The sequence below is a fragment of the Pygoscelis adeliae genome, unplaced genomic scaffold (assembly GCF_000699105.1).
Source record: "Pygoscelis adeliae isolate BGI_AS28 unplaced genomic scaffold, ASM69910v1 Scaffold26, whole genome shotgun sequence".
NCBI lineage: Eukaryota > Metazoa > Chordata > Aves > Sphenisciformes > Spheniscidae > Pygoscelis > Pygoscelis adeliae.
The window spans coordinates 4,471,919-4,499,517 of NW_008825104.1; the positions used below are offsets into that span (position 1 = coordinate 4,471,919).

Sequence of the window (27,599 nt, forward strand, 5' to 3'; positions counted from 1 at the left end):
GCGGGGTGGGTGCCGGACGCCCGCGGGGGGGGGCGGGGAGGAGCCGGTGGTGTGGCGGGAACCGTCAGGCGGCGGCGGGAGCCTCGGGCTGGTTCAGGTTAGCCTGTGGGCAAATTCTGCAGTTTAATGCCAAGCGTTAATTCTGTATAAGGGACAAATAAAATATTTACTAGTTTTTTCCTTGTTGTCTTCCAATTTCAGAGAAAACTTATGCTACAAACAAAAGAATTTTTACCATTTTATTGTGACCATCTTACCTGTTTCCTGAAGTAAACAACCACCAAAATTTTCTGTATATAACAGATTTCCCTTGGCTGTGACTGTTTTCATTCTTCTTCACTGAACCTCCTTTAGGTCTGCGATGTCCTTGTCAGGATGGAGTAACAAATACTGTACAAACACACCGCCTTCAACATGCGGCTACTCCGTCGAGCTAAACAACGGCCTCACGTAATTCTCAGCCCAGATCCTCCTCTGTCCTTAACACAATGATCTTGGCAGCCTTTTTGAATTTTAGGTGCATGTGGAGCAAGATCACAAAACCCAACCCAAAAGGCCACACAAACCCCATTCTTGAGCAGACACAGGTAACAAAGAAACCCCTGGCATGTGTAAACCTGTCCAACGGGCACTGCTCTGTACATGTGAATCTACACATTTCACTTGTCCTGTTGCCTTTTCACCCATGTTGTTTCAGGTAGTCAACACCACACAGTATAATGAGACATACCTGAGATTTCCCAAACACCTAGAGCAGGAGATAATGGTGGTTTGCTAAAACCTGAACTTCCAGTAGTGACCAACCTGTGTGTGGAAAGCATGGGATGCATCCTAGGTCTGGGATGAAATGCTGCTGTATTGATGTAGCTTTGGCACATATTGGTGGCGTGCAACCTGAGTATTGCCGTTTGTTAACTTCTGTGAATTCTTTGCAGCTTCTCAGCAAATTAAAGTTGATGACAACCATAAACCAGTTTTAAAGTAGGAGATGTTTACTCCTTCTTTAGCATACTCCTGCTTTTCCACTTCAGTTCAGCTGTGCTAGGTTCCCAGCTCAGAGGTGCTGTTCCTGCAGGCTAAGGGCACAGACAGTGGGATTACTTTGTGCGTGCAGCTACATCTGCCAGGGTTTCCATGGTAATATTTTGTCATCACCAATCTGCTCTTCGGCAGTCTCCCTAAATAACATGATATCTTCTCCAAACTGGCAAGTGTTGACTCGTTTCATTGCATCTCATTTATTGGAAGGAAGCACTGCACAGCATAACACTACTTACAGTTGTATGACCTGTAATCCTCAAATACAGTATCCATAGTGATATACCCTCCAAAAACAAAAAAGAGAGGGGACAGCACTTACTACACCAGATGCAGGCACAGGGAATGCTGTTTACTCAAGTTAGCAACATGAGTAAGGATCTTCTTTCATCTTTAATGCAGTGAGGAAAATACACTCCACGGCTTTACCTCTCCTTTCCTGCCATACCTACTTATTTTAACCTGTGCTGCTGTATCAAAATTCACACATCTGGAATAGACAGGAGAGAAAAAAATTTGGTGCAGTACTATGCTGAACAGCATCTTTGTAGATAAATACAGAGCTTTGACCTTCATGGCAGTGCCTGGAAGGCTATAGGTGGTGTACTGTCTTTGTAATGAATGTGCTGGAACGCGTTCTTCAAAACAGGAGCTAGAAATGCACCAGATCTCTGCATGGTGAATGTGAGGCCTTGCATGGCTTTGATGGACTTCAGGAAAGTGCCATTTGTCTTGTTAATTAGACCTGACTTCAGAAGTCTGCTTCTGAGCATCTTTGAATTCCTTCTTTAAACTAACAATGCAGTCTACTTCTGGATTTTTTACTCCATTTTCCATTTCCCTAACTTTGTATGTTGTATGAATTTCTGTATACTTTTTTAAATCCTTCTTGTAGTCTTAAAAAAACAGCTGTTGTTTTTGTTGTTGTTGTTGTTGTTGTTACTCCAAACATCTAATGTATTGTACACTTCCTGGAAGCAGAAACAACTTCTCTATTTCCTAGCATAGTTTGTACAGATGCTATGTTTGGCGTGATGTCTAGGTAAAGAGTGCAATCCACCACAGCATTCCAGCTGCCACGCCAAGAGGCAGTGTCTTCTGCAATGTAATGGCTTGTTGCTGTCAACCGTTGGCAATTGGCAAAGGGTTGCATCAAGACCCTTAAACAATATGAAAATGATGGGTCTGTTTGAGGATAACTGTCACTACAGGAAATTTGCAGCACATCTTATGATTACACTTGCAAAAGGAGACTCTCTTCCACAAGCCTGGCATTTCTTGTCCCTGGGTCTTTGTAGCTGAATGGAGGAATACTTTTTCTTCCTAGCTTCTAGCACGATGGCTTCCCTTTTAACTAGCCCTGATGAGATCCTGGCCTCTGCTGTAGCGATTAGGCACAGAAACTGTCACTGGGTTATCTCTTCCTCTCTTCCTCTCTGTGCTCTCTTAATCCCCATTTATAATATGTCACTTTAATTGTATAGCCCTTGCCTAGCTTATTCTGTTAGATCAACCAAATACACCATCATAAACCTCTGAAAATCCCAAGTCTTCAGAAACAGTCATTTTACAGTCACCTCATTAGACTGATAACATTAATGCTCCTATAAGCTCTGCATAGTGAAAGTACTGTGCAGCAGTACCAGGGAGGTTGGATGCTTAGCATTTGTAACTCTTCCCCCAAACACTGTCACTTTTGTGTCACAGTTATATATGGCATTTTCATTTTCCCATCATGTTATCCCTGAAATAGTCATTAAAAATAAGAAACTTTTCACACAGTCATCTGCAGTCCTACTAATAAACTGCATAATGCCTTAGTTTACTGTAGGCATCAAGACACTTAAACAAATGGACCAATTTGTTTGCTGCATGAACTTGCATATATGTAGGTATAGGTATCTGTATGTATACACACACATACAAAACACATAGGTATAGATCTGTATAACTACCATATATGTACATCAGAATTTAATTTTATATAGGAGTGAGAAAAGCTGATTAATGCACTGACATTGCTTCTCTGTTTACAAATTGCTGAAGCCTATTACAGTTTCCTCAGCTCACACAATTCGAATTTTTCTATAGATTGTATTCATCAAATAGAATAGCTAGGAACAAGTAAACAGTTTAGAATCAGTCTTATTTTAAGAACTACTTAAAGAGATTTTTACAAACAAGATACTAGAAAATGTTATTTTAAAGATGACCTCTCTAAATCAGGCTATATACCTTTGAGATATAGTTAGTTGTGATTCAGTTTCAAAATCTATGCCTAATCCAGGCAGTATTTTCCTTTATGTCTAATAAAGGAAAGTTGAAAAGTGCCAGTAAGGGTTTCACACTCTGCCAGGATCAAATACAGTCCAAAACATTTCATATATTAAAGAGTTAGAAGCAGAGTAGTCCAACCAACAGATGATATTTCAATGGACAGCCTCCATTTTACTTCTCTACAACCAGTATATGTGCCTTAAAAATCCATTCTGCTGTTCTTTATATTCAATGGCTGTTAAATCCATCCCCTTAGGAAATGGCTAACAGGTCATGATGTTGCATTCCCCAGGTCAGTTGAATGATACAAAAGCTCAGACATCCGTTATTCCTGCAGAGAAGTTATCCCTTTCAATCTGTAGGGCCTCTTAGAGGTACAACGTGGCCCTGGATGATAGGGGATAACACAGCTAAGTGTCACTTGCTTCATTCTGGTTCTGGAGGCCATGCTGTCTAACCAGCTCACTTAGTGACTGAAGGTGATGAAAAAGGCCGAGAAAAAAATGGATCTTGTGGCTTTCGGTCTCTGTGGTAGACCAGAGCAACCTGGGGGCATTCCTTCAAGGATTCGATGCATTTTGTCACATCACCACGTATTTTGCATCTAACCATCAGCATATAGAGGTTTAAGAGGAGGGCAGGAGATCATCCAGCAATGCCAACCGAGCACATTGAGTTCCCCCTCCTGGCCTGAGTCCACGTTGCTCTAGGTCAGGGATATTAGCTTGATCTAAGTGAGCCTGGATCTAAGCCCCTCTAGGAACTTGCTAGGGAATGAAAGTTCAACCACAGGTGGTAATTAACTTGACTCTATGTATCCTGAGAGGGTTTCTGCGGTGCCAGTCACCGTGTTGTCTCTGAGAGCAGAAATGTTTCTCTCCAGAAGAAGCGATCAGCTGCTTCCATCAAGAGTAGCTGGAGTTGCCCAGGGGCCAAAGAAGTGCATGGATTCAGATTCATAAATGCAAACAAATAATTTTGCATTTTACCAGATTTTTGGGGCCGCAAGAAAAGGCTTTGTCACCCCTACCAGTCAACAGCTTTGGCTATCATTGAAGCCACACTAGAAAACTCATGTGTTGCCCAATTATATGGGATCCGCTTTGCATGCTGCCTTCTTCCTCTGTTGATCAGGTGATCCATGATGTGAGCAAATACACAACAACTCTGCCCCTAGAGATAGACGTCCTTCATGGTCCACCTTGACACAACGACCATGTGGAGTAGGACAGCCAGGTTCCCAGGTCTTTGGCCCTGGAGCAGCTCACTCGATGGAATGATCCAACAGTTGGTACCTGAGTGCTTTAGGGTCTTATGACTGTAATGCAGCTCATCATATAAGCTGATATGGAGTCCGATAGCGCAGTGCTCACATCCACCCCTTCATGGAGAATTTCAAGACACTGGGAAGGAGTGGAGAAAGGTATAGCGTTGCTCCTGACAGAGGGAAAACTAAATGTTAACTTGGCAAAATTCTCAAGGAAATGGGATCACCTCTCTCCCCTCGGCTTTAGATTTAACACCTAAGTGTGCAAAATGTGTATTAAGTTCTCCTGTCTGGTTTGAATCATAAAAGCTCAGCAAAAGTGCAGATGAATACTGATGGTGGGGAGAGGTTACCCACATGTTTCTGACAGTAAGAATTTGGTTGCAATTTCTGGCGAAGATTTGGGTCAGTTCTCACTTTTGCCACACTGGGTTCACAATCCCCTAATTTAAAGTTAAGGAAAGACTTAATTTTATACTAATTTAATGGATTAGAAATGTGGTCTGTATATTTCCATTTTTAATGCTTTGATTTGATGCATTACACAGGTTTTTTGTGCTTGAGTGATCACTTTTCTGCCTCCACGAACTCTGCGGCCTTCTCTGTCATATGGCTGATGTAATCTAGTGTTTTCTACTGCATGTTGTGAATAAATATGCTTATTTTTGTGTATCTTGTGTTTGGTTTACATGTATTTGTGAAAAGAGGCGGCGTGTCCTACATTTAGCCATATTGCTGTGTTCCCCTTTGCAAAGCAAATTGATTTGCTTCTTCGGTGCCCATTTCTTCTATTATATTCTTGCTAAAGGACTAAGGAAGCAGGTACCATAAAATGGAACACTTTCATCAGTTCCTAAAAGTCTGACTGTACTTTGTGAAGAAAATGGAGGGAACAATTTTTTTTTTTTCCCCTTACAGTACAAATTGTAAGCTGCTCTGATCTTAAGTGAAGTGTGATGGCAATATAAGCCCCCAGGTGGCATTGTAACCTTGTTTTTCTGAATCATTTGTTTTCATAAGGAATGGATCTGATTCTTTTGTTTAAAAAGAAATTTTCCTCACCCTCATGGTAGATTTGAACAAAGAAATTAAAGCCGTAGTCTGATCCATTTTTTTCTTTTAAGTTTCCAACTTGTATACTTTTTGGTAATTCAAATGCAGTAGCCTCAAACCCAGCTTGAAATCTGATAGGCATTTAATGGAATCATATAAATGATACTATATTCCAGATATTAAAGTCCATAAGCTAATGATGCCCTCCAACAGCTATTCAATAAAAGATACCATTCAAATTTTAAAGATCAGAATTACAGTAAAATTAGTTACATTTCAAAAACTTTATGAGAAAAATGTAAATCCAATTATGCCTAATACTTTACAACACATGGGTATTAACTGATGCTGGGTCATGATGAAATCCAGGCAGAATTCGATATTGCAGCTACACGAAACCAGAGGGATTCTGGTGGGATTTCCATTCCCTTCCAGGAGTAAAAACAGGCAGCCCTTTGCAAAGAGCAGGACTTGCACCTCCTAACTTAGGCACCCAGTTTAGGTGCTGAGGGTGCTGATGGTTTGTCTTCAGCTCCCTCAGTCATCAGAGGAGGAATGGCTCCCATGGAGATTGACTCAGACTACCCCAGGTAGCTCCTCATCCAAGTTGCTCCCTGCTGAAGCATTTCTCTCCCCATAAACTTCACAGTTCGAAGGCTGGGGCCTAGTGTTGCTCTTGTAGTGTTTTTTCCCTTTCAGCCATCTCATGCCCAGTTGTTACTTTGCTGGTGAACACCTATGTGCTTTCTCCCACACTGTATTGAATGTGTGAGAGGAGTGCCCACAAAAAAACCTCATTGCCCCCCCTCGAATCCCTTCTTCCAACTTTCCTGTGCAACAAAACCCATGACTACCTTAGAAACCACTGGACTGATGTGCTGCAAGTTGTCCTTATGGCACTGACCAAAACTGTCACCTAATCACATGCACCATGGGCCGCCCCATCTGCATCTTCTTGCAATCTCTTTGCTTATATTTGGATTATAACCTCTTTGAAAGGTGGACCGTTTTAGTTTTTATTTGTGCAGCACTCAGACAAATGGGATCTTTGTCCCTCTTTAGGATTCCAGTGGGATACAGCAGCACAAATACACAGTAATCATATTTAATAGAGCAAACAGAGCTAATTTAAATTACGGCTTAAAATACATTGGTATGCAATAGGTCATAAATAAAAAATGTACCTACACAGTGCCCTGGATATATTTCAGAGTGTACTTTAAGAGGAGACAATAAGTCAGAGTATCACCAACCACACTTCCTAAAACAACAAAACCCAAATTGCTGCAGCAGTGTAAGACTGTGGGTAGCCAGGAGACACAGAAGGAAAGTTTTAAGCTCAATTTTCATCTGTCCTGTTGTGTTTCAGCCCTAAAATTTCCACAGCACATCTGAAAAGTCATTTCACTGTATTTTTAGGGACTAAGCTGTAGTTCATACTAGTCACTTGCAGGTGGTATCAATGGGCTTTGGACTGGACAAATGAAAAACTCCTTTGAATTTAAACAGATTTTGAAACAAAGCAGTGTATATTTGTGCACAAAGACTTATGAATAACCCTTTTGAGACATCTTGTACTGTGCACGTGACATATTTCTGTTTAGTTATCTTCCTATTTGTCAATCACATTTTTTCATCCTGTGTTTTCTAGTGGCATTTAGGTATGGGTATGGTTAAGTTTTAAGCATAGACTTATAATTTTAATAGCCTGTCCCCTTCACAGTAAGTGCAAGGTCACAGGGTATTCTTTTCTTCCCTAATTCAGAAATGGTTGAGAGACTTCTTTTCCCTCACAAAAAATTCCTCTTGAGGGGAAAAATATAGCCTGACAGCTGATCATAGTAAAGTTTCATGCATGTAGCAAAGAGGTCCAAAATGGAAAAAGCCTTATTGCCTTAGTTGTAGTGAATACTCTGCTGGCTACAGCAGAAGCCTTCAATACCTTCAATACAGCACATTAAGTCACCACAATGAGAGAGTGGGTTACTGCTTGGTGTCCTCTGGGGCCTTGCCAAAAAAGTTGTTGAATGTCCTCTACTGTTAATTGTTTAATTCTCTTTGGGTGACACTCAGTTCCTGGCCATAGGAATACATTGGCAGTGTGACGCGACTGTGCAACTAATCTATGCAACTGCAATGGTGAGAGGCTTCTAGTACAGATATGGATTTATAGAGACCAGTGCACAGGGTGCTAGCAAGACCTCACTCACTGTGTTATGTACAACTCTGGTCTCCCAGTCAGAAAAGATTAATTCACACCCATATGTGAGCAGGGAGCAGTCACCATAACCCCCAAGGCTGATCACACCAGTGACACCAGAAATTCAGCTCGACCAAACACAAGTGGAAAGGGGAGAACAGCTCTCCCTAGTGTATCACGGAGATGCTTACTAGAAGGTGGGTGGGAAATGAGAAGGATTTTTGATCAAAAGTGAGGTTTTGGTGGGAAAAGCCCTAAGTGGCTGTGCAATGACACATGGGCAGCCTTGGAAAGGGCCTGCAGGCACAGAGGTGGTGGCTGTTCTGAGAAATCCCTTCCTATGCTCCTGTCCTGGTGCACCAGGCTGGCACAAGGCCACTAGGTACCCACTTCAGCTATACAATTAGATGGGATTAAAAGATGCATATACCTTGCTTTGCTCTCTGAACTGAGGGAGGGGGTGATGAGGAAATTTCACCGTTTATTTGCCAGGGTCCAATCTGGCAAAGTATTTCCATCAGTTTTCCAATGTGCACTGCTTGAATTCACTCACTAAAATATTAAAAGGCAAGTTTGTTTTTAAGTATGTTGTCCAAATGCTATGTGGGCCACATGCTGATAACTGGTTTTCATGTGGCCCCTTTCTGTTATTCAGGAGGAATATTCCTGCTCAGAAAAACAGATTAAAGCCAAATCCTTGAAAATATTTCATTATTTCATCCATTCATTCCAGTCAAGTTACTGGGAAGCAGGTAACTACATATGTGAAGGAGTAAAGGCTCAGTCATAAAAGCTGATATCTGAGTCTGACTGTAAAGTCCAGCACTCCCGTTAAGAAATACACTGGAGTGTAGGTTACATGAACACCATATACTGAGGTTTTTTCTTTCACATTTCAGTCTGCACAGTTTGAAATAAAATGTCATTCAACTTTACATAATAAGTTCAAACAAAAATTATAATTGATGAGCCATAATGATTTAGAAGATTAGCTAGGGAACAGTTCTTTTCTACATGTACCATGGTTAAAAAATATTACTTTATTAATTCATACTATGTCATTAAATAAAATGGTTTTCTAATTCTGACTCCCTTCTCTGTATGAAACTACTGAAATGACACAAAAGGACAGCAGTATTAGGCCATATCCTTTGCTCCCTTTTCATACAAATTCCCCCTTGAAGTAATGAGAAAGGTTAAGTCAGGAGAAGGCCCCATTTTCTTTGGCCTTGGTCTCATAAATCCTTGCACGATGTTCAGCTGGAAGCTTAAGAGTGTTGCTCTCAAGGCTAATTTTGTGGCAGAAGAGTCTGGATGGTGTATCATAGTGTGTTTGAGTGCCAGCTAACCAGCTGTGTCATTTGTCCTGTTGCTGTGCTGGCTTTCCTCACCTCCTCCAGTATGAAATTTGCCTTGGTTGTTTTCCAGAGAAAGTACAGACAGATGCTGCATCTGAGCTGCAAGGAAAGTTTGGTGAGAGCTGCAATCTTCCGCTTAGTGCACGAATGATTCCCAAGAGCTTGTTCTCTTACGCGGTTCTCTTCGTGACATGAATGGCAAAAAAAGGGCACAAAAACAGTTAAGATGGGTGACCGATGGGACCAGGAGCCTTGGTCAAAAGAAAAAAGCCAGTGTAAAAGCAACATGAATTTCAGGAGAATCAGTTCCCCTGTCTAAACAGGGATCAGAATCATACTCCTCCTCTCTTGCTTTCTTCTTAGAATAGGACAGGCTGTGTTGATACCAGCACTGGGCCAGGTTGTCTCTTTTTTCAATACTGCTTTCTTGAGGAGCGCACTGGTCTCCATGGTGTCCTGGCTTGAAGGATATTTTAATAGGCTTTCAGTCCTTTCTAAACTTTTCCTCTTCTTTCCTCCCAGGCATTCTTCCTACAAAAGTCCAGTTCTTCAGAAATAAGTTTTAAGCCAGAAGGAGCTACTATGTTTGGTAATTCTCATCTTCCGTGCAACACAGACCAGAAAACTTCACCCAACCATTTGTATAGCAAGCTTCCATGCAAACTGCAGCAGGTCTTCATAAAGGCAGCTGCTCTCCATGTAGGGATCTTGCGTGACAGAATCTGGTGCATATGTTGCCAAGCTACTCCAGGGCTTGATTCGCCTCACCGTTCAAAAATGTTTAAAAGCATCTTGAAATTTGTCTGGCTATAACATCCAGCCACCAGGATCGTAGTGTGTCTTTTTCTGCTAGATTTCAATAGTTAATTCATTCATTCCTAGTCAAGTCAGTAAAGCGAGCAACTAAATACTTTCCTGTACTTCTATGTACCTTCCTGTACTTCCAATTTTTTTTTATTCTTTCCCAGATATATTCTTGCTCTCCACCTCAGTAGCTAGGCTCTCCTTTCTCACCTCTTTACTATACTAATGCTGTGAGCTTGCACACCTGTTTATACCTTCTCTTTTGTCCACAGACTTGTGAGAACACAAGCCCTGTGGCACAGTCTCACTTTGTCTTGCTACTCATCTTCAATTAAATAAGGACTCAGAGGATTGTGTCTACCGGACACCATGTGAAATTTTGTGAGAGGATTGTACTTGAGGGAACCCACATAAATAAAAACTGACTTCTGTTTCTGAGATGACCAAAATGTAGGCTCTGAAGACTGCTGAGCCCAGTTGATAAAGACTAAAGCTCATATCTCATCTGAACACAAGTTTCTAAAAACCGATTGCTTTGGTAGAGCCTTACATATTGTGAATTCACCAGGAGATAATATGGCTCCGGTTTCAGCTGTGGGATCTCAGCCCTGGTAAAGTGTAACCCAGTTCAGATTATGACACTTACATTAAGACCATCGAGAAACATTTGTGGATGCTTCTGTTCCGAGTCAGATGGTTTTAAAATTTTGTCATGCAGCATGCAGCCAAAGAGACAGAAAAGCCCAGTTATCGTTGTTCACAGACATGAGCTGACACTTTACAAAGAGCCACCAGATAGGCAGCCTCAGCCTGACTGAATGAATTAGGGGACAAATGTTCCTACCCTGGGGCTAGCCACAGCTCCCATGACTAGTTGTCAGGGAATGGGGAAATATCAGCTCCTCTCCCCCCTCTGAGGCCCTTCAAAACTGATGGAGAAGGAGTGGTGCTCTTGGGCAGATCCAAATGAGGTGGTGCTGTGGCCCAGCAGCTTTGACCATGTTCAGCACCCTGGCAGGCTCAGGGGGAACCTCCTGGGCATGAGCTAGGGAAAGCGTGGAGGTGAGAGAGAAGTGGCAAGGACTCACTCAGTTAGGAGCTTAAAAAGGGAAATCTTTGGTCAATCTCTTGTTCTTCTCTGCTAGAAACTTGTTCATCAGTTAGACATGTTTCCCACCAAGAAATACCAAGGCTCTAAATACTAGTGGACTTTTCCGGAACAAAGCTCAGTAGCTTCAATCTTAAATGAACACATTTTGGGGTGCTTTGATTTGGTGTGCCAGGCTTTAGGTCCAGTGTCAGAAGTGCTGAGCACTGTCCACCAAACGAGGGTTGTCCACAGTTGTCAGTGCTCAGTGCCTCCGGAAAACGCATCTCCGGGGGTTCTAAACAGATATCAAAAAATCAGGAACAGCTTTTGAAATGTGCAGGCTTCCAAAGCAGCTGAAGCATCTCTGCCACTATCCAGCCAACTTGCTGCATTGCCAGTCAGGCTTTCTCCAGCAGCAGCTTTTAAAAATCACATTTGATTGTTGAACAATTGTATTCATTGCAATTTCTGCAAGTGCTGCTTTGTGCCTATGGGCTTGGAACCACCGTCTTTTTTTTTTGTTGTAGCAGCAGTTGTGTCCACATGGTGTCTTAGCTGGATCAGTTCTGGATCCAAGTGAGAATTCAAAAGAAGCAAAGGAAAAGGATGAGGGAAGTTCTTCTTTTTCCTTCACACAACAGCCAAAGAACAGCCAGGCTCGCCCACCTGCAATTCATAGATATCCATCTGGATTTCCATGGATATCCACCTTGATGTGCATCTGGATATCCATCTTGGCATTATCTTTAGTTGATAGTATCTTTTTTTTACTTCAGTGGGGCCAGAACTTCACACAAATCCTTGATAGAGTCAAGGAAAATTGTGAATGCACCCCTGGGGACAGAGCTTTGCCTTCTTATGCAAAGTATAAGAATCCCCAGTGGATTTGCATAACCCCCAAAACAGCCCAGCTGGGCAAAAAAAAGGACAGGATAGCTTTTCCTGAGCAGCAGTGTGGTTTGGAGGTCAAGGGTCAGTATGTTTTGGAGAGAAGACTGGCTCCTACATGTGGTCCTTGGCAGCACAAAGACACCCAGCTCAGCCTTCAGACCTCACCAATGCATTGCTGCAGTTGATACCAACGCTGCCACCACTTGCACTCCGCTCCTGTCGCGGTTTAACCCCAGCTGGCAACTAAGTACCACACAGCCGCTCACTCACTCCCCCAGTGTGGGACGGGGGAGAGAATCGGAAGGGTAAAAGTGAGAAAACTCTTGGGTTGAGATGAAGACAGTTTAATAGGGAAAGCAAAAGCTGCGCACTCAAGCAAAGCAAAACAAGGAATTCATTCACTCCTTCCCATCGGCAGGCAGGTGTTCAGCCATCTCCAGGAAAGCAGGGCTCCATCACGCGTAATGGTTACTTGGGAAGACAAACGCCATCACTCCAAACGTCCCCCCCCTTCCTTCTTCTTCCCCCAGCTTTATATACTGAGCATAACGTCACATGGTATGGAATGTCCTTTGGCCAGTTGGGGTCAGCTGTCCCGGCTGTGCCCCCTCCCAGCTTCTTGTGCACCTCCAGCCTTCTCAGTCAGTAGAGCATGGGAAGCTGGAAGGTCCTTGACTAATGTAAACACTACCTAGCAACAACTAAAACATCGGTGAGTTATCAACATTGTTCTCACCCTAAATCCAAAACACAGCACTGTACCAGCTACTAGGAAGGAAATTAACTCTATCCCTGCCGAAACCAGGACAGCTCCCCATGACAGCCTTTGAGTGAGATGTAGACGCACAGTTTACTGGATGACCTTTTTGCTTTTTCAGCTCTGGGTTAGAGACAGATGTGATGAAAACAGCTGTCAAGCAAAATGGAGTTACTGGATTTGTGATTTAAGACCCTCCTCGTGTCACCCTTTTTGATACTGACTCAAGCTGCTGCTTCTCTCTCTCCATAGCTGCAGGCAATGGGGAGTGTTTTCTCTGGTCTCAGGCAGTCAAGAGGTACCAGCAGCTAAGCGAATACAAAATGACAAACACATAAAGCTTGCGGCTTTGTGCAGGCAGACATGTACACCTTTGCCAGACAGCTCAGCTCCTCTTGTCATCTCCCAAGTTAGACAAAGAGCCTGTCAAAGCCGAACATATTGGTACATCCAACAAAAGCTCCTCTGACCCACTCTCTTCTCCCGAGAGGCTTCAGCTCCTCTTAGCTTTTACATCATTAGCACTCTCAGGGCAGGCAGGGGGTCATTTCTAATTTGTGAATGCCCTTGGACCACAAGCTGGGATTTTTAATTTGTTTACCTTGCATATTAAACAGTACTTTCATAGGTACTGTCAATAAATCCTCTATGAATAGGGATCTTCATTCCAGACCTAGTTGTTACTTTAACTTTTTCGATTTGATTAGATGAGATTAAAAAAAAATTCCTTGAGGGCAATCTCAGTCACCAAACACAGTGCCATCACCAAAATCCCCAGAGGGCTGAGGGCAAACCCCAGGCTTCGTGACGTGAAGGAAGAGCACTGCTTTGTGAAGAAGAACTCAAACCAAGCTGCTACTTCAGACCCAGAAGTGGGCACTCAACTTACACAGTTGTGGCCATGAAAAGTGCCTCCTGGGAGTAGCTCACGCATGGCTTCTGCCCACCAAGCAGGACAGGGAGCTGTGTCACCCTGCCCAGGGTACCTTCAGGAGTACCTAGACCTGTGCTATCAATCCCCTAAGTGCCACACACAAGGAACCAACAGGGAAATCACAACTAGTTTATCAATTTAACCTTCCCTCAGAGCTCCATGCCAGGTGGGCAAATATAGCCCTCAACCCTATAATCCAGCTGTTTCTCTAACAGGTTTGCATCCTCTTGTTTGTATGCGTGTCCCTCTTGTTTCTTCTCCAAGAGAAAGTGGGAGTTTTTATTTACTTCTCAGCTTTTCATTTCCCAAAATACTTTCATTATGCTTACAGGGCAAAAAGGCATATGTTTGAATGTAAATGCATGACAGCAGGTCAGTAGTGCTCCCTCGCTCTCTCCCTCTCTGCCTGATATATGGTGTTACAGGGCTATTGAGCTGTAGCAGTGGTGTCACAAATAGAGCCATGTGGGAACTCAACAGTTTGGGTTCACAGGGTTTGTGCTAACCTTGCTCCCACTTGTCACTCCTGAGAGGTTTGCTCACATACATAGATAAGACCAGGTCTGAGTTTCAGGACATCTAAAAAGTTAGCAAAACTTAGCTACTAAGTCATCTGTGCTCAATTTCTCATGGAAACCGTGGCAAAGCCATCAAATGTTTAATAATATGTCATCAAATGGTCATTTTGGAAAGAGGTCCAGTCTAAACTGTCCCAGATTTTTTCCTCCTTAGTCCCAAATTCATTTGAAAGGGTGCCTACATATCTGAAGGGTGTGGAAATTACAGCAAATATGTAAGGATCCAAGAGATCCCCACCAAGTATAGGTGAGTTTACGATAAATTGGTCTCCTGATCCTTCTACTCTGGGACGCCTCAGTAAATTTCACTGGCTGCATCACAGGAAGCTGCAAAGAGAAAAAAAAAAGAAAAGCAAACCAAAAACTGCCTCACATGCAGTTATGACTTGACCATCTCCCAGGGCAAGGGGTAAGCTGCCTTTCAAACAACTGTGTTTAGAGGTTCACTTACATCCTGAAACATCAAGGATTTTCTATAACACAGCATGGGGAAAGAAAAAAAATGTGCTGTCAAACTAAGCACAAACTGAGCAAATGCTGCCAGCTGAGGGAAAACTACAAAACTATCAGAAGATAGTTTCCATTTTCAGGGAAGGATGGGACTTGCAGTGGTTGCTCTCACACAGGCAGCCCTAGCCATGAAGATAAACGCCTCCTGGGCTTCCCCCCTGCCATATCGTGAAAAACTGCTGCAGTGGTCACAGCTCCCTCTCTTACCCACCCTTGCTTGCGGTACCCAGAGCTTCCAGATAGGGCTGCTCCGCCATGGAGAAATGATGATTTCATCAAGCAGTCTGTCCAGTGAGGGTAGCAGAAGTGTGAACAAGAAAACAAGGCAAAAAGAGACAAGATAGGCAATGGCTAAACCTTGGCCCAAGACCACAAAGGGCCACCTCTGTTTGCAGAACATCTCAGCACATTCATCTTCCCAGCTGGATCTTCTTTCCAACGCTTCTCACCAGTGTTTCCCTTCCTGCGTTCAAGGTCGTGGGGCTGGGCATAAGGGTCATGTCCTGCCTGTAAACTTTGTGCACATGCACTTCCATAATGTGCCCCACGGAAAGTCAACAAGTGCAAACCACCTTCCACTGTATGTCTAACAGCAGCACAAGCAATGCTGTAGGGCCTCTCTGAGCCAGGCTGCGGAGCCACAGCAGTGATGGGAACAGCATCGCAAGGGCCCTGTGTAGGACCCTCTCCCGAAGTGATGTGCTGGAGTGGAGAGACTGTGGCCGCACCATCAGGGACAGCCAGCTTGATAGACCGGGCCCCTGGAAAGGAGAAGGAGAGGCCAGAAGAGCCCGTTAGACAATGAATTATCTAAATCAGGCACTAAGATGTAGCACTGATTGAAAAGCTTGTTCAAATTGCTTTCACTGTGATTCATAAACTCTTCATGCAAATTCATATGTTAGGATGAGCACAAAAATTAGAAAGCTGGAATAAGATTGCTTTAATTTAAATAAGAGACATGGTTGTGAATATTAGGCTTTTACACTGTTAGCAGTAACCCATCAGATGTTAACAAAATCTGATATGCAACAGTTTTACATATCCCCTTGTGGGAGAAAGATCAACTTGCAAACCGCTTTATAAATCAGCCACACTGTTAGAGTTAGGCTACTGTATCTAAATGGCTTTTAGATATGCTTCCTGTTTTAAGCTACCATATTTACAAATGAAAGCTTTTTCAAACCACGTCTTTTAATATAATTTGCATATTTAGTAATACATTGATTAACATTAAACACGGATTATTGCAATTTATTTCAGAAACAGATGGGATGCATTAAGTGAAAAGCCAGAGCGTTTAAACAGAGCACACTCCCAAGGCTGACTCCTGATGAATGATGAATACAAAAAGTTTATTAACTAACAAGAAAAAGGAAAGAGGAAAGGACACTTCACGCCAGCTCCTTTTCAAGCGCCTCCCTTGCTCGAGAGTCTACGAAAGTGCCATTAAGGAGAATTTATACCAAATAATACCATTCAGAGGTGTGCATGGGTTTACCGAAAGCTCTGGCACAGCGAAAACAAAATCCTGACCCTGGGTCTCAGCCGAAAGGAGGAAAACCTGCCCCAGGAGCCGGAGTCTTGTTCCCCCGCCTCTTCGGGCTCATCCCCCGATGCCACCAGGTGGCAGCCGCTCACAACGCACATTTTCCCGGCACCGTTTTGGGTTTTTCCGCAATGCCTGGGAACTTCACAGGCTGGGGGAAAACTCCGTCGGGTTTCCCTCTATTCGCCATGGCCTCGCAGCACCTGGTTTTCAAATACGCTGCCTTTAGTTGGCAGCTGGTAGTTGGAACACCCTACTATACGTTGCGGAGCTCTTGTGTGTGTTTGCGTATGCAAGTATATAGATGACATATAATTTTGACATAAAAATAAGATGTACATAACCAGTATAAAATGATCTATTAATCAGCCACATGTACATGGATGCACATGGTTTTTTAGTAGCAAAATGAGCATTTAGAGCAGCAATGTGATGTAAACATGTTATTCATGTTTACAAATATTGTCCTCTAAGAGAAACCTTTCTTTCCCAAAAACATGTTGGCAGGTCTTTCGTCTTTATTTAGGAAAGTACATTGAAATAGTTTCAGGAAAGGAATAGGCAGTCTCATGAAAGGTAGGTCCATTGGTGGCTTTTAAACATGACGGAAGTACGGTACAGGAGGGATTACTTCTGTATGTGCCCTGCTTCTTACACTCTTTTCTTAAGAAAATGTATCCACCGCTGGGCACCACTGAACCCGTAGCCTGACCCAGTGCATTGGTTTGTATCTTATTTAAATTAGCTTTCTGTATAATTAATGACGCAGCCAATTAGTCTGTCAAAGGCTGAAATACCATAGCTAAAATAAGCTTGGACACTTCAGTAGACCTGTTCACATAGATTACATAAATGTTATTTCTATACTACCCGTTCAGAGCCTTTCTTTTTGTTTTATACATTGTACATTTCTAGCAAGAACGGTCCTTCCCAAAGCAGGAGGTGGAGATCTCCAAGGGGAAGCAGTTCTACCTTCCCTCTTCTGGTCATTTTGTTTCCAAGGGGGCTTCATTCTCCTCTCATGCAGTTGCACATGAGCTTTGCAATTTAGGATAGCAAAGGAAGGGAAACCATCCTGCCCTCTCACACACCCTGTATGACATACACACAGACACGCAGGCAGCATATTTGTATTTTTTCCTTTTTAGTTGCAGAACCTAAATTACTGTAGAGCTGGGGAAATAAAGACTCTGTCCATCAGAGCACGTAGTTCATCCTGAGGGAATGGGAAGGGCTCCCCTTGAGCAAAGCCTGAGGGAAGGGATCTGGGAAAGGGAAGGCATTTTTCTCTGGAGTTAGCTTATGGAGTTTGCTCCAAAATATGTCCAAAGAGAAGGGGCTAAATCACTGGAATGATGCTGGGGTTTAGCTCCCAACCCCCCAAATTTCCCCAAGCTCTCTGCGAATCCAGGGGGAACTTGCAGAAGGCCAGGGCACCCCCAACAGAAACCTGTGTGCTGAGGTCCACTGTGGGTCAACCTACTGCCGCAGTGGTCAAGCCCTCACGGGAGGAAAGGAGAAACAGAGCTCCAGCCCCCAGGGCTGAGCAGGGAGATCGGCCACTGGTGGCCACAGGGGAAGGAAGTATTTCTTTTTTCACCTCCGTTGCTGTTCTTCCTTCTCAGTCCTCTTGACCCTGAGGACTCCTGTGGAGGGAAACAGTTTTCGACACCACTTTCTGTGGAGGAAAGATGGAGAGCTATGTATGACACGAGCACCTCCTGCGCAGACCCCAGTGAGAAGATCAGCCCATATAAGTCCATACCAGTGGGGGGGTTCGTACACGGCACCGCCGGACACCTGGTTCCCCTCCTGCAGCCTGGCTGAGAGAAGGCACACAGCTTGGTCAGTTCAGATCCTGCCGTTCGATCTCTCTTTTCCTTTCAACTCAAGCAGTAGACTACTTTGATTGCCTTACTTAAACCTCTTAATATCCTGTCCCTCTATTTTCCCCTCATTTAGCTTTGTGCTGCTATTACAGTATGCAAATCTGGACATTGCTTTGGGTAATAATTTTAGGAAAGATACTGTGCACAACTGTATCTTCACTTAAATCTCTTTCAGATTAATTGACCGCTTAAGGATATTTGGGTAAGTTTCTTAGCATTCAATAGAGAAAATTATTCTGAACAGGGAGCATTTTTGGGGGGCAAAAACTGAATATAGAGAATTAACTCATGAGCTTTTTAAAACATACGAGTTCTCCCAGCACTGGGAGAGGAATTCTTTGTTAACAATTTGGGTTGCTGTGGCACAGAGCCAATGTTTCAGTTACACTATGAAAAGCACCCAAAAATTACCAACACCTCCTTTCTCTATCTTCAAAGTTTTATTAAACACTCAAAAGTATTTAAAAGGTCAGTTACCCATTTCACTGCTATTGGGGGATTACTCTAACATGATGTGTTTGTCTCCTATTGTGAGTAGTGAAAATCCCCCTGTATCCAGCGTGTTTTGTTTGGATTGAGATGGCATGCAGCTGATGGCTGTGACCTTCATGGTGGCTTAGATCCCTGGCTGGCACTGATTTTTGATTTAGTGCCGATCTGCTGCGCTTGTCACAGGCTGCAAGGTGCTTTCCATGCACTAATGGAACAGCTCAAGGGCAGAGGGGCCCTGTAAATGTCTATCTTTCACCAGCACTGTGCTAAATAGAGAGCTGAGTTTTCTACATGTGAATGACAGACCCTGAGATTATATACAGGAGTGAACTGGGAGTTCTTCTGCCTGGGCTGATGCCTGGCGGTAAATAAATGTCACTGTAAAATGGGAAGTTTTTATTATTCTAAGTAGTAATGAATATAAGTGTACAGTGTTAAACAGAATACTTAATATTGCCTATATATCCACATCTGATGGCAGGAACTAGCCATATACAGACCACCTGCCCTATAAGCAGTTGCGTATTTCCTTTGAATCCTAGAGGATTTGTACCAGAGCTCTGTTTGACTCTGTCTGCATTAATAGATCATTAATAAATCCTGTTCGTTAATGACATATTCAGCTAAAATTAATTCACCCTGAGCTCTTCCTAGCAGGAAACCAGCACACTGGATTGCAAATGGCAAAAGATTTCAGGTTAACTCTGCTTATTCACCAATGTTAGGAATGGGTGAAGGGCCAAGCATACAGTGTCTACATATGGAAAATCTCCTGTTAGGCTCAGTGGAAGTTTCTTCTGCATACAAGTGCAGGGAGAGGCCGTTAGGTTTGCTTCAACAGTATAGGGAGTAACGCAATGCAGTTTAGTGTCATATTAATCTTATCACTCATTTTTAACAAAACAGGTCTTTACAGCATAAACATATTCCTTGCACTCAGAACATCATATTGAGCTGATTTGTAATTTCCATATATTAGATGCAAGCTGGAATATTCAGATTACACAAACAAATGGTATAATAAATACGTGCCCTCTTAAGTATAACGGATCAGATCATACCATCAGCTTCTGCACAGAACTCCCAGGTGAAATTAAAATGAAGAAGAGCTCTGCATGGACTTGGAGAGGAATGAGGAATTCTGCTTACAAGCCAGAACCATCTCTCTCTCAGCCTATCGTCTCTCTCCTTGTTATTGGAAAATGATCTATTTATTAACTACTTAACTGCTTCTTTAAGTTGTTGGTTTAATGATTAAGGTTGCCATCACTAATTTCTAAGGTGGGAGAGGAAAGGAAAGAGACCGCTGCCTCCTCATTCTCCCTCTTGACAGCTAAGCATGTTCTCAAGGCTACTCAAAATGGCATTTTTGCTGCCTGTTGCCCCACAGAGAAGTGAGGGGTAATTGAAACCTGGGAGAAATCTGGCCATGGAGTAATGCTCAGGACCAGCTTTGCTGACTTTTGTCCAGGTATTGAGTGAAGCTACATTAAGCCAGTTTTCCAGCCAAAGGGACACAAACAAGATGTGGTAGAAGGAAGTGATTTGACCCCTTTTTCAACCCCGTTTTCCTACTTATAAAAAAAAAAAAAAGGAATTAAGATATTCTGAGTATGTGAATTATGAAATCAACCAAGTAATTTTTATAAGGAAGGTAGAGGGAGTAACATCCACTATGGAATTTTGTAATACAGGGGTTCAGAGTAATTTCTCCAAGCCCTTTTGTTTCCATCAATAATGAGTACTCTATGAGTTTTGTCTAAAGGAACCATTTATTCCTTTGGGCAAGGATTGTAGTCCTCTCATTTAGCCCAGGAAAGTGTTTTCACTGGTTTTGACAGACAGAGGCCAAGCAGCATCAGGCTATAGGCTACATAGCCTCAGTTTCCTCATCTGTGACAGAGGAGAAGTGTTTTTCCTAAGGGTGTTGTTGGTCTAATTAATTACTATTACCAGACTGCAACAAGAGTCTTACATGGACGAGAGAGAGAGAGATCAATCCCACCTGGGGCTGAGCTCTCTGCTCTGCTTCAGCCTGAGCCTTGGCTCAGAGGAAGATGATTTGGAGGGATGAAGGTGGCACAATACAGCTTCAGGCTGTGGAGGACTGGGGTTTCCCTCCAGCACCTGCTGCTGTCTGGGGTTCATTCGAGCACTGTGGTTGTTTGGAAGACCTTGAAGAGGGACACCTGGAGCTGTTCAAATCATACACCACCCAGAGCTGCCAGACTGGCATCTTGCCTACATCCATGTTGCAGCTGGGCACTCAACTCCCTCCACTGCCTGTAAGGGAGCCAGTGTCTGGCAGCCCCATACCATAGAAAGTCTGAATTCCTCCTCTCTACTTGAACTTAGACACCACAAGAAGTTCAACACCTCACAGTTTTGGCTGCCATGATGCAAGGACTTAGTGTTTTTAGGATGCAGTTCAAGTAAGCAAAAGGTGCTGTGCTGGGCCAAAGCCCTGACCCACTTCCATCGTGCTTCAGGCTGAAGATATAACAGCCACCTCCCCTGCCCTGACACCTTGTCCTGGGGCTGTCCCCATGGGCCTGTGACCCCCAGGTATCCGAACCTCTGGCCACGCCTCTTTGAAAGGTGCTGGGAGGAGGCTGGTCCTGGTGGTGAAATTGGAATCCTGGAAATAACTGCTGTGGAAAAGGCTTGGACATCAGGAGTCAAGACTTGATGTGGAATACCATAGCAACTGTTGGGCTGTTGGGAGACTGCAGGCAGGCATGCTTATTGATGGTCATACTTAAAAGACAATATATACCTTTCGCTCTGGTGCGAACATGATGCTCTTACACAAATTAGCATCCCTGGATACTCTTATATATTCCGTAGCATGGAACTAAGTTGGGGGGGGAACCACAAAATGACCCAGTTCACCTCTTAATTTCTTCTTATAAGAAATCAGATCTAGAGAGTAAATTTTATTTGCCCCAGCCACAATAAAACTATCATTAGAAATTCAAGACATATATAGACAGCACGTAACAGCATGGATTTACCTAACACATAGATGAAATTTTTCGAGAACACTTCATCTTTACATTAACTTTTCCCCTGTAAAGCTGCCATGGTCGGTGAGACCTTGGTTCATCTGCTGCGTATGTACCGGTTGCTTAGGTGAGAGCTACTGTGGGACAAGTCTCTCAAAACATTCCTACCTCCCAAATTTGTGAATCAGTGGAGAACCTCACAAATGTGTGTCAGATCCTTCTCCAGCCCCGCTTATCCCCTATTGCCATTTAGGTTTTCTAACACAGCGTATTTCCACATGTTCCTCTGAATACACTTGCCCTCTGGGGTGAGAAAACAGAGCATTAGCTAAAAATTTGCTTTGAGAAATTTACTGGAAGTGTTCATCGTGCTCTTTCTTGTTCAACTGAAGAGTGATACATACAGTACTTATTGCACATGAACCGTAAATCCCTATGGCTGATCTGCTCTGCAGAGGTGTCAATAGATGGATAATGACGCATCCTACGAAAGACCTTTTTTTTTTAAATTTTTTTGCAATTGGCTTTTTTAAGTTTTTAACCAAGGGTCACGTACGTAAGACTGAGTTCTGCGGGAATCTCTGGGCCCAGGGTCTGAGCAGTCTTTTTGCGTGTGTGAGGCTGAACACTCAGTCGCTGAAATGGCTGGAGAGTCCCAAAGTGAAGGATATTAAAACCTAATTTTCAGTCTTAATTTTAGAAGAAGCTGCTTCAGTGTTACGTGGTACAGAGATATCTCATTAGCTCTTACCAGATCCCTGCCTTTGGAGGGCTCTTTCACTGTGCTAATGGCACTTTGACATTTTGTGGATTACTCTTTCAGGTTCCATAATCAATTTAACATTAACATTCATGTAAACTATTAATGAAATAATATTAAAAAAGAAAAATGTTCCTACAATACTGCAACATTTTAATGCCTCATTAAAATCATTAGTAATGCTAATATTAAAGAACTTACTTCATCTTTCAGAGAACCCCAAAATAAATCATAATCAAATGTTTGCTAACGTACAGCCAGAGAAATAATTTATACATTGCTGGCATATAGGCATCACGTACACTAAAGATGACACCGTAAGGTCATATTATTAAGCACTCGCAACTAGTTCTGGCTTTGGAAACTCATTGTACACAGTATTATTTTATAATTATCATTAAACATACTGAATATCGTTTGTGGTTTTTATTTATGAGAAAAATATATAGTGTGCCTCTCAGCCCGCCAGTGCTTTCATGGAATTCTAGTTGCAAACAATGACATGCTTCACTGACCTCAATGACTTACAAAAGCCATTTATATTCAGTACTCTCATTTACGCTATCTTTAAAAATGAGTAAGAGACATATATTAATAGCAAGAAACTGGGAGAATGATTGCATCACTACCCGTCTCCAGACTTACTGCAACACTTCATTCTCCATCAGTTGAACTGGCATGGGAATGTAAATGTCATATATAATAGTTAGATAAAATTTTACTACACATGTAAGGGGAGGTCTGTGGTCCCCACTTCATTGGCCAACTTTTGCACCCCACCCAGAAGAGCTGTAGCCACAAGAGTAATCTTTACTCAGTGACTTGTAAGGGTGAATCCCAGGACCAGAGTCCTGATTTGGGGCACGCCAGGGCTTTAGCCATGTAACAGGGACTTCCTTAATGGTGGGCTGGGAGGAAAGCTGGCACTGGATGGGTTCAGCACCATTTCACACCAGCACCCTCTGAGCACATGATCTAGAGACGCGACAAGGCAGGTGCTTAAAGCTGAGCTGGAAAGCTTTGCCAAATGGGTGTATCGTTTGGTTTAAACCAGTGCAGACAGTCTCTTACACCAACATGCCACCCACTCCCCGGCCAGCAGTCCTGCAATATAAAGTGGCAAACAGTTGGGTAACTGCCCATCCAAATCCACAGCAAGGAACCAGAGAAACCTTGCACCCCCAAGAGCCCCATCCTGCAAACCAGCTCAGTAGCCCAGGTGCCAGGATCTGGCCTTCTGGAATTTCTCAGGGTGAGCCCCATGGACACAAGCTGTCTCTCGCCCTGGGGGTGATCCCCCCCGCACAGGCTGGGTCAGGCAGGGCTGCTCCAGGTACGGCTGCGGCTTTCCCTGCCGTGAGTTCAGCATAGCAGTGGTCACCACATTAGGCTGGGGACAAGCCGAGTCCTGCCGCACTCCAACAAAAAGGGAGCTTGGCAGGGATACTCCCTCCGTTAAGCCACAGTGTTCAGTCAATCCCTCCATCTGGAGCAGAACACACTCGATTTTAAAAATCGCATCCTCGCTGTTGGGGCTTGCTGGTCGCTGTGCTAGTCATTTGGGACCAGATCTACTGGACTAAACTGGAGCTTTGGTCTTAACTTCCAAAAATGAGATATCTGACCTTTCCCGGACAGTCCCCCAACCCACTCACTGAACACCACCCTCCTTTACAGCAAAGGCAGCTTGCACATCCTCCCGTTATTTTGAGAGCTGCCTGACCCAAGCCCTTGTTGCCAAACAGGTTTTGCTTTGCAAAACCTCCTCGAGGAAGCTCAGGGAAGCTCAGCAAATAAATCCAGCAGTGTAGCCTTGTGAATTCAAAATCAGAGGGCTGATTCTGGCATGGTTTGCGTTTTCTGTTTTAATTTGTCATTTGGTTTAGATGAAAGGTTAATTGCGTTTTCTCTTAATATATTTAATACATTGTGGTAACAAGCAAGCTCTAGAAATGATAAAGTCATTTGTTAAAAAACTCAGCTACATCATCTTTAGCCATTCATGTTCCCTTCAGAGAGAAAATTAATTGTTCCAATCTAGTAAGCTACAAAAGAAATACAGCCGACAAAGGGTGAAATATGAACATCAATGGTAAGTTTCGAATTTACCCTATTTATTTTGAATGTAAGATCTCATGACCCACTAAAATTCAGTTCACAGTGTTTTATGAAAAATAATGGCTGAAATTGAATGTCTTAATTTACATTTAATGCAATTAAGAATGGTTTAAATTATGACTGATGAACAGCACACACAGATGTCAGTCAGTTTCATCAGAATAAATTGAAGTCAGTGTCAATGAATGCTCCACTGATAAATCCCACTTTACATAAAATTAATAAAAATAAGGAAATATAATCCTTAGCTAATTGCAAAATGTTCTGGAATTCCCCTGAATTTTGGAGGGGGGGGGACGTGTAACTGGAGAAAGCCACTAAGTAGCGTATGAAAGGTGATTTATTTTCAAAGGTGCCCTGTGTGAAATTGTGAAATGGTCCAAAAGTTTACTACAAAGGGCACTTCTGTGCAGAAATACCTCGCTGTACTGAAATGAGTCATGGCAGGGCAAGGAAGATGTCTGTAACAATGCAGGTGCGAGTGATTGCAAGAGTGCTGTGCTCCTCACAGCTTCCTGGGAAGGGAAATGTGCTGGACCTCCACACAGGGTGCAGCATCTGAATTGGCATTTTCCTTGCTTTTTCAGCTTACTGACTTACCTTCGCTGAACGTGGTGCCAGCAAGAATTAACCCAGAGTTTTCAACTCGTGCAGTAAACACGATGCAGGTACCATTTAGTGCTCTCACATGTAATCAGTGTCAGCTCCTCCACACAGGCATCATCTTTGGGTTCTGTCTTTGCACAGGGCCTAACACAACAGGATCATGGCTCCTTCCTGGTCTCCCTAAGCACTTCCACAGTATGGAGGATAATTTAAAAAAAAAAAAAAACAAAAAAATTCAGATGAAAGGTGATTTATTTTCAAAGGTGCCCTGTGTGAAATTGTGAAATGGTCCAAAAGTTTACTACAAAGGGCACTTCTGTGCAGAAATACCTCGCTGTACTGAAATGAGTCATGGCAGGGCAAGGAAGATGTCTGTAACAATGCAGGTGCGAGTGATTGCAAGAGTGCTGTGCTCCTCACAGCTTCCTGGGAAGGGAAATGTGCTGGACCTCCACACAGGGTGCAGCATCTGAATTGGCATTTTCCTTGCTTTTTCAGCTTACTGACTTACCTTCGCTGAACGTGGTGCCAGCAAGAATTAACCCAGAGTTTTCAACTCGTGCAGTAAACACGATGCAGGTACCATTTAGTGCTCTCACATGTAATCAGTGTCAGCTCCTCCACACAGGCATCATCTTTGGGTTCTGTCTTTGCACAGGGCCTAACACAACAGGATCATGGCTCCTTCCTGGTCTCCCTAAGCACTTCCACAGTATGGAGGATAATTTAAAAAAAAAAAAAAACAAGCAAATTCAGGCTGATTTACAGAATGGTTTTGATGTAAAGCAAGTGTACAATGGAATTTCACTGAACATTCGATAAATGTTTTTCATGCTAACACATGAGGGCAGCTTTCGTTCTGTGTTCTGCATTCTGCATTCTGCATAGAGGAGATGTTGTTGCTTTCTAAATGAATATAAAACATATGAACCATTTTTCAGTTTGTCTTCCAGGAGCAAACATCAAACGTAAGGAGCGCTGAAAGCTCAATACTCAGCTCACAGAGTAATTATGGTGTGGTCCTGCAGCCCTAGTGCAGGAGAAAAAAAGGAATTCAATAAACATTGAAGTCAGTAGGCTTTTGAGTATTTCTCCTGTCTCTGTAAGGACTGCAGAGGCTGATTTTAATAAATCTAAATTCTCAGGGTAAACAAAGATTCTTTCTGTGGAAGACGAGGGAACAATATTTGCATGCAGGAAAACATCAGGCTTCCTCATCACAAAGCCTACACGTGCTCGTGACAGTCACAAAAGCTTCATCACCTTTGTGCAACACCCTAGGAGAGCTCAGTACATGTTCTGATTCACTGGCTTTTAAAACTCAAGCTCCTCTACCCAGGAAAGCTCTAGAGGACAAGCTTATCTGAAACATATGAGCTATTCCCTGCAATTTGAATGGTATTAAACTTAAAGTTATGCATAAACACTTTCCTGGGTAGAGGTCCTGGATTACTGAACATTTGTTTGTGTATATATAAAGACAAAAGTCTCTGAGATACTTCCATCTTCATGTCAAACTATTTTTAGCCAAGATGCAGTTGTTCTTTTGTGTGAGGGAAACCATAATCTCCTAAGACCAAGACGCCACGTCTTCTAAAAAGTATGCAAAGGCAATTTATGATGCTAGTATAACTAAACCTCCCAATAATATTTTGCAATTAGAAGCTTTTCCTTTCCTAGAACAGGTGGCAACAACCCAAGTTTAAATTGGCACTTAAATGCACATGGTATATATTTTGCATAGGTCAATAATTACTCTTTACCTCTTTCAGGATATGCCTATTCCCCCTTGTATGTCTGTTCTGTGATATCAGATTAATCAGGATGCCTTAATTGTGTATTCTCTCTGGGTGCGGGTGTTCATTGTCTGTATGTTAAAGAGTTGAGTGTCCTACCTGTCCTTATACAATATGGCCACTGGGCCAATCTGTGCCCTAGATAGGTCAATTGAAAAACGTATTATCCCAGGGGAATTGAAATGATTAATGCAGCGCCTTTCTGGTGCCCAAAAGCAAAAGGATACCAGTTTAGGCCACCACAGCGTCATGCAGTCCTGCTCGCACTTTCTGTCCCTGTGAAATGTTTGCCTGCCATGCCAAGCTCAAAATCTGGGGCTTGTGTTTCTGTAGACCTGTGCAAAACAAGCTGCTGACCTGAGAGTTGTGGGAAGGTCCTGCCACCAAAGGATGCTGAGCACCGCCGCTCCCCCTTCAAGCCAGTGGGAGCTGTGGGTGCTCCAAACCTGTTTTTAGCGGTGTCTCTCACTCCACGTGTGGAGCGTACGGTGTCAAATGCAGCTCATTTAATACTTGCCAGAGACTGCAAAGGTACCAGACTAAGCACTTACCTAGGGCCAAATTCTCAAAATGGAGATGCCCAAGACTGCAGATCAAAAAATGAGGTATGTCCAGAAGTGCACTCAG

General features: G+C 43.1%; 1 protein-coding gene across 1 annotated transcript in view; it reads right to left on the minus strand.

Annotated features, from left to right (window-relative positions):
* The window catches only part of WDR41 (WD repeat domain 41), a 41,552-nt gene extending 25,056 nt beyond the window's left edge, over nt 1-16,496 (minus strand). Inside the window, exons 1-2 of the mRNA XM_009327318.1 lie at nt 16,406-16,496; nt 15,166-15,518 (exon numbers count right to left, since the gene is read on the minus strand). Coding sequence (XP_009325593.1) covers nt 15,166-15,518; nt 16,406-16,496 — 444 coding nt within the window. The remainder of the gene's footprint in view (nt 1-15,165; nt 15,519-16,405) is intronic.
* Between the last annotated feature and the right edge of the window lie 11,103 nt (nt 16,497-27,599).